This window comes from Scomber japonicus, chromosome 10 (assembly GCF_027409825.1).
Source record: "Scomber japonicus isolate fScoJap1 chromosome 10, fScoJap1.pri, whole genome shotgun sequence".
Taxonomy (NCBI): domain Eukaryota; kingdom Metazoa; phylum Chordata; class Actinopteri; order Scombriformes; family Scombridae; genus Scomber; species Scomber japonicus.
Window position 1 is genome coordinate 36262026 of NC_070587.1, and position 7383 is coordinate 36269408.

A 7383-nucleotide genomic window follows, 5' to 3' on the forward strand; every position below is an offset into this window, starting at 1 on the left:
TACCAAAGCTACAGTCAGTGAACTCACATCAGAGTCTTCAGTCTACAGTTTGGACTCTCCAGTCCAGCAGACAGCAGCTTCACTGATGAATCAGACAGTTTGTTGTAGCTCAGGTCCAGATGTGTCAGATGGGAGGGGTTGTCCTTCAGAGCTGAGGCCAAAACTTCACAGTGAGTCTCTGAGAGTCCACAGTTCCAAAGTCTGTAATGACACAAATATTCCAACACATGTTATCATGAAAGAGGAAACTTTATATTTACTTCATGCATTTGATGATCAAACTGTTTGATGCTCATTATTTTGATGAACATTTGTTCTTCACATCATCTTTTTATTAAATTTATTTTTTCTGATGCATTTTATTCCTTAAATGTAAAAATGAAGCTCAGAGAAAGTTCAGACAGGAAGGATCTTTTTTACAAGCTCACATCTATAGTTTGATTTCTCATCCCTCAGTCATTCTGATCTTTCTCACAGCTCATTATTCCTTTCTGTCATTTCTGGAGCATCAATTAAGACGTCAGCTGTTCACATCACCTGCTCACATCTAAACAATAGCACGCTGACACACCTTCTTTGTCAGCCTATCATATTGCAGCTGTCTTTTTAAATGTTTCTCCCTCTCTGCTCAGTGCTTTCAGAGCTGCTGCATATCAGGATGATTCAGATTCAAGTAGTTGACTCTTGGGAGAAATGTCAAGTATCAGGCTTTGTCAACCAGCTCAGTCTGCTGTTGTACTCACTGCATGTTTATCAATTGTAGCCTGTTCATTGAAGCAGTGTTCAGTCAGCGTGACTGCTCTCTGCTGCTGTGGGAACATGTGTGTGCAAATATTAGTAGCCTAGTACTTGGATTTCTATCTAGATATTGTAGCTGCGTTGCTGTCTGCATCACTTTAACTTCCTCTCTTCAAGCAGCAATAGTTTTACCTAGCCTTTGTTCAAAAGTCAAGTCACACACAGATGAGATCAGCTGTCCTAATTAACGTTGATACAGGTGCCTGGTTCAGTGAGCCGCAGTCTGTGTCCAGCCAAAGATCTTTTCTGAGAGAAGATGCTTCCTCGCTCTGTTTTGTTTTTTCATCAAACAATGTTCATGAAACATGGCCACTCTAAAGATTTCCAGTAAGTAAGTAAGCTTCTTTCTTTGCTCACAGGTAACATCTATCACAAGAGCTTTTCATAAAGTCACTTTGAAGGTTGTTTCTATGCAGCATTTAACTTTGTATTTGGGTTCCAGTGATTCAGCAGTAAGCTTCCTAGCTAGCGATGCATGTATGTAGCTGCTAGGCTAAATAGTAAGCTTCACTGTTAGAGTTTTATTTGATTTCCAACATTTGTACAGAGCTGACCATGCTCCTCTGATACTGATGATTCTGGACAGGAAACACTTGTTGAAACACTCATGCTTCGTCTTTCACTTCAGTTTCCTTTCATTCATTCAGATCATCTTCATCAGTAAGGACTTCATCTTCATCATTAAGGACTTCACCTTCATCAGTAAGGATCAATCATCTCTGACTTCAATCATATTTGTATGTTACTGCCTAGTTTAATAAGTACAAGTTAGTCCTGATCTCTAGCATTGCTGGCTATTGCCCATCATGCAACAGGGCAGACTGGACAAGTTCACATTGGTAGCTGTTCAGCTCATCATGCCCGTTAGCATCGCTGCTGCTAATGGAGCTCTGGTTTTATTATATCGGCTTATAATTGACATGTTTATTATTCTTATTGTGCAATAAAGAAACCTGTCATGCTCATTATTTAGTTTCATCTCTTAGATTATTATTATATTATTTAAAATAATCCTGAAAATTATGAACCAAACAGTGAAGAATTTAAACTTAATAAAAAAGAAATAAATCTACCAAAGATACAGTCAGTGAACTCACTCCAGAGTTTTCAGTCCACAGTTTGGACTCTCCAGTCCAGCAGACAGCAGCTTCACTGATAAAACAGACAGTTTGTTATCACTCATCAAGGACTTCCTCTTCATCAGCAAGGACTTGGTCTTCATCATTAAGGACTTCATCTTCATCAGCAAGGACTTCATCTTCATCAGTAAGGGCTTCGTCTTCGTCATAAAGGGCTTCGTCTTCGTCATTAAGGGCTTCGTCTTCATCAGTAAGGACTTCGTCTTCATCAGTAAGGGTTTCATCTTCATCATTAAGGGCTTCATCTTCATCAGTAAAGATTTCATCTTCATCAGTCAGGACTTCATCTTCATCAGTCAGGACTTCATCTTCATCAGTCAGGACTTCATCATCATCATTAAGCACTTCATCTTCGTCAGTAAGGACTTCGTCTTCGTCAGTAAGGACTTCGTCTTCGTCAGGAAGGACTTCGTCTTTGTCAGGAAGGACTTCGTCTTTGTCAGGAAGGACTTCGTCTTTGTCAGGAAGGACTTCGTCTTCATCAGGAAGGACTTCATCTTCATCAGTGGGACATTTTGCATCAGATCATCATTCAGCTCAGTGTCTTCAGCAGCAGCTATGTTAGCTCATGTGTTTAACACTGTTTTATTTTCTATATAGATGCATCAGCAGCACAAACTAAAAGACATTTTATTTAGCATCACTGTTATTCTAACATGATGATGTAGATGATAGCTGATGTGGTCTATAGACTGGATGTGTCCTTTGATTACAGTCAGGTGGATAGTTACTGTCGATGGAGGAAGGACTAACAATGTTCAACTGCTCAATATGATTTAAGAAGCCACTTTTTCTATCTGAAGATGAATTCATTCACCTATTTATTCATCCTTCAATAAGGTCTAAAGATCATATTAAAATGTTGGGCGCGTTACTTTAAAAATGTAATTAAGTATAGTTACACATTACTTCTCCCAAGAAATAACTGAGTTACATCAATGATAAAGTAATTAATTATCAGGAAAAATAACTATTACGTCACTTTTCAAAACATTGTTCAAATATGTCAAATGACTTGGCAACAACAACAACAACTGGCCCAAAACACGCTCAAAGTTAAATTATGCTTCAGAAATCTACTAAAAAGAAGTAAAGAATATAATTGTACATGTAGCAGATGTGCAGACATTGAATTTTATTCCTCAGAAAGCAACAACAATATAAACTTCTCTTAATATATATAAAAAAGAGAAGTAACGGGGTTGTAACGGAGGAAACTAATTCATTTGATTACTCGTGACTGAAAAAAGTAACGCTGTTTATTTATAACGCTGTTATTCATCACTAATTGGCTTATGATTGACATGTTTATTATTCTTAGTGTGCAATAAAGAAACCTGTCATTCTCATTATTTAGTTTCATCTCTTAGATTATTATTATTATTCAAGATAATCCTGAAAAGTATGAACCAAACAGTGAAGGATGTGAATTAAATAAAAAGAAAACAATCTACCAAAGTTACAGTCAGTGAACTCACCTCAGAGCCAGTTTACAGTTTGGACTCTCCTGTACAGCAGACAGCAGCTTCTCTGATGAATCAGACAGTTTGATGAGCCACAGGTGCAGCTCTGCCAGATGAGGGTTGGACTTCACAGCTGAGATCACAACTTCACAGTCAGTGTCTGAGAGTCCAAAGTCAGTAAGTCTGTGATGACACAAATATTACAACATATTATCATGAAGTGGCTCAAGGTTCAGACTAACAAGGAGAACACATGTTTGCATCTCAAAAACTAAAATAATGTATTAAAGTAAGTTATTAACAAACTAAATGTAAACTCCATGTGTAATAATATATCGGCTTCAGTGTTGGGCACGTTACTTTGGAAAAGTAATTAAGTATAGTTACTCATTACTTCTCCCAAAACTAACTCAGTTACATCAATGTCAAAGTAATAAAAGTCAAAGAGTCAGAAAGTTTGGTTCTGTCTCTAAGTGCAGCTGCTCTTTGAGAGAGACAAAAAAAACAGTTCAGTGACGTCTGAAGAAATAACGACCCTTTTTTTGTTGTTGTAACGGAGGAAACAGTAATTAATTTGATTACTTGTTATTGAAAAAAGTAACGCTGTTTATTTATAACGCTGTTATTCATCACTGATCGGCTTATGATTGACATGTTTATTATTCTTAGTGTGCAATAAAGAAACCTGTCATGCTCATTATTTAGCTTCATCTCTTAGATTATTATTATTATTCAAGATAATCCTGAAAATTGTGAACCAAACAGTGAAGGATGTGAATTAAATAAAAAGAAAACAATCTACCAAAGTTACAGTCAGTGAACTCACCTCAGACTCAGTTTACAGTTTGGACTCTCCTGTACAGCAGACAGAAGCTTCTCTGATGAATCAGACAGTCTGTAGAGCCACAGGTGCAGCTCTGTCAGATGAGGGTTGGACTTCACAGCTGAGGTCACAACTTCACAGTCAGTGTCTGAGAGTCTAAAGTCAGTAAGTCTGTAATGACACAAATATTACAATATATTATCATGAAGTGGCTCAAGGTTCAGACTAACAAGGAGAACACATGTTTGAATCTCAAAAACTAAAATAATGTATTAAAGTAAGTTATTAACAAACTAAATGTAAACTCCATGTGTAATGTGTAGAATCAGTAGTGTAGGGAAGTGAATGGATGAGGGGAAATGTGTGCTAGACAATAACAAACACATGAAGCAAAGAAAGAAAAGAGATGTTGCTGGTGGAAGAGAGAGGGAGACACTGAGCAGGCCAGCTTTGATAAGGTGATCCAGCCCAAAGCCCAGCTGATGCTTCAGCCTGATGACTCTATTAAAAAATAAATAAATATCAATGTATTCAATATTTAGATGTTTAGTGTCCACTTTCTTTCCTGAGAATCTGAAAACTGATTCAGCACAAACACAATGAACAAACCAATAAGGTTGAATTATTTTAACATGATGTCATCAGAAAGATGTTATCAGGGTTTCAGCATTAAAATATAACATTGAGCTTTAATGTGTATCAGATCTCTTTAAACAGGCTGAATTCTGCCGTTCTGCTCTTATATATTGATCAGACCTCTGTGCATTTCCTGCTACTACTCTTCTCTACACCAACAAGAGAGAAAACAGCTGAGAGTTTCTTTCTGTGAGCAACAGAATATCAGAAAGACTTCAGAACAACACCATGTAACACCACTTCCCTCTTTACAGTAAAAAGATGAACTGATGAGAAATAAAAGGCTCCATTGCTCGGTTCAACACACTCAGGGGTTTAGTCTCTATGACCAGTAGTTTACGGAGGCTAATGTTGCTTAACGTTAGCTAACTTTACATATTGTTGTATAACTGACATTACTGAATCAGGCTGCTGATTGGCTGATCCTCCGTGCTCACTATGAAATGTCTCAGAAACCTTTCAGAAAAAAATGATAATGAAAGCATTTCTCTCTGACTTCAGAAATCTTCTTTGGAAAATGAAACAGATCTTATTTTAAACTCTTAATCATAGTGTTAAAAACAGTGTGTGATTATATATGATTTACATAAGCTGCTCATGTAATAATAACTTTACTGCATTCACTGATAACTGTAAAATACTGATATATGTTGTGATAAAATGCTGCTGTAATAAAACCTCAACCACAACCTCTAAAGTCCTTCATGTGTTTCACCAGGTTTGAATGAATCCTCCAACACACAAAGGAAGAGAAAGAGAAGAAAACACTGTCAAATCCAATAATGACTAGAAATAAATAGAATAACTGTTCATTAACTTAACAGCTATAAACATCAACATTATTTACACATCTGAGACTAAATATAACTGACATGTTATTTCACATATAAACAACTATTTTAACTATAATAAAACATTTATATTATTTATATTTGAAGAACTAAACTACTAATCTACACTGATTTATAATGTTAATCACATCTGGACTTACAGAGCCTTTCTGCAGTTCCTCACAGCTGGGATCAGTCTCCGTCGTCCCTCGCGTGATGTTCTGTACTTCTCCAGGTCCAACTCATCCAGAACCTCCTCTGACATCTGCAGCATGTAGGCCAGAGCTGAGCAGTGGATCACAGAGAGTTTCTTCTCTGATCTGTTCTCTGACTTCAGGAACTCTTGGATCTCCTGATGTACTGAGCGGTCGTTCATCTCCATCAGACAGTGGAAGATGTTGATGCTTCTGTCAGGAGAGATATAACCACTGTTCATCTCCTTCAGGTTGTTGATGACTCTCTGGATGGTTTCTGGACTGTTGTCTGTCTGACCCAGCAGGCCTCTTAAGAGCCTCTGGTTGGACTCCAGAGAGAGGCCATGAAGGAAGCGGACAAACAGGTCCAGGTGGCCATTTTCACTCCTGAGAGATTTCTCCATGGCTCTCTTCAGGAAGTCATCTAGAGATGAGTCTTCTTCTTCTTCTTCTTCTTCTTCTTCTTCTTCTTCTTCTTCTTCTTCTTCTTCTTCTTTCACCTCTTCTTCCTCTTTCACCTCTTCTTCCTCTTTCACCTCTTCTTCTTCTTCCTCTTTCACCTCTTCTTTTTCTTCTTCTTCTTCTTTCACCTCTTCTTCTTCTTCTCCTTCTTCTTCCTCTTTCACCTCTTCTTTTTCTTCTTCCTCTTTCACCTCTTCTTCTTCTTCTTCTTCTTCTTCTCCCAGGAAGTCCTTCAGTACCTCTGTCTTCCTGCTGGTGTAACAGTGGTACATGTAGACTGCAGCCAGAAACTCCTGAACGCTCAGATGAACAAAGCTGTAGACTGTTTTCTGGAAGATCACACTCTCTCGTTTGAAGATCTGTGTACAAACTCCTGATAACACCGAGGCCTCTGTGACATCAAGACCACACTGCTCCAGGTCTTCTTGGTAGAACATGATGTTTCCTTTCTCCAGTTGTTCAAACGCCAGCCTCCCCAGCTTCAGAAGAAGGTTCCTGTCAGCCTCCGTCAGCTCCTGTGGACTCGTCTCATGTCCCTCATCATACTTGTTCTTCTTCCTCTTCGTCTGAACCAGCAGGAAGTGTGAGTACATGTCAGTCAGGGTCTTGGGCAGCTCTCCTCTCTGGTCTGTAGTCAACATGTGGTCCAGAACTGTAGCAGTGATCCAGCAGAAGACTGGGATGTGACACATGATGTGGAGGCTCCTGGATGTCTTGATGTGTGAGATGATTGTGCTGGACTGCTCTTCATCACTGAATCTCCTCCTGAAGTACTCCTCCTTCTGGGGGTCAGTGAAGCCTCGTACTTCTGTTACCCTGTCCACACATGAAGGAGGGATCTGATTGGCTGCTGCAGGTCTGGTAGTTATCCAGACGAGAGCTGAGGGAAGCAGCTTCCCCTTGATGAGGCTTGTCAGCAGCACGCCGACTGATGTCTTCTGTGTGACATCAGACACGACCTCACTGTTGTTGAAATCCAGTGAAAGTCTGCTTTCATCCAGGCCGTCAAAGATGAACAGAATTTTACAGCCAGTGAGC

General features: G+C 38.9%; 1 protein-coding gene across 1 annotated transcript; it reads right to left on the bottom strand.

Moving 5' to 3' along the window:
* Positions 1-4973: 4973 nt before the first annotated feature.
* LOC128367000 (protein NLRC3-like) lies at positions 4974-7071 on the bottom strand. The gene is made up of 3 exons (XM_053327758.1): positions 6537-7071; positions 6070-6392; positions 4974-5046 (listed from the first exon to the last, which is right to left on the bottom strand). Exons 1-3 carry the CDS (start codon positions 7035-7037, stop codon positions 4974-4976), a joined length of 897 nt encoding a protein of 298 aa, XP_053183733.1. The 5' UTR covers positions 7038-7071.
* Between the last annotated feature and the right edge of the window lie 312 nt (positions 7072-7383).

Bases quoted from the DNA above. Each gene is read 5' to 3' on its own strand.
- LOC128367000 (XM_053327758.1), bottom strand. From the start codon at position 7,037: ATGTGTCACATCCCAGTCTTCTGCTGGATCACTGCTACAGTTCTGGAC. The intron at 6,393-6,536 runs GTGAAAGAGGAA...GAGGTGAAAGAG, and splicing joins AAGAAGAAGAAGAAGAAGAG to GAAGAAGAGGTGAAAGAAGA. The intron at 5,047-6,069 runs GGAGATGAACGA...TGTTGCTCACAG, and splicing joins AACATCTTCCACTGTCTGAT to AAAGAAACTCTCAGCTGTTT.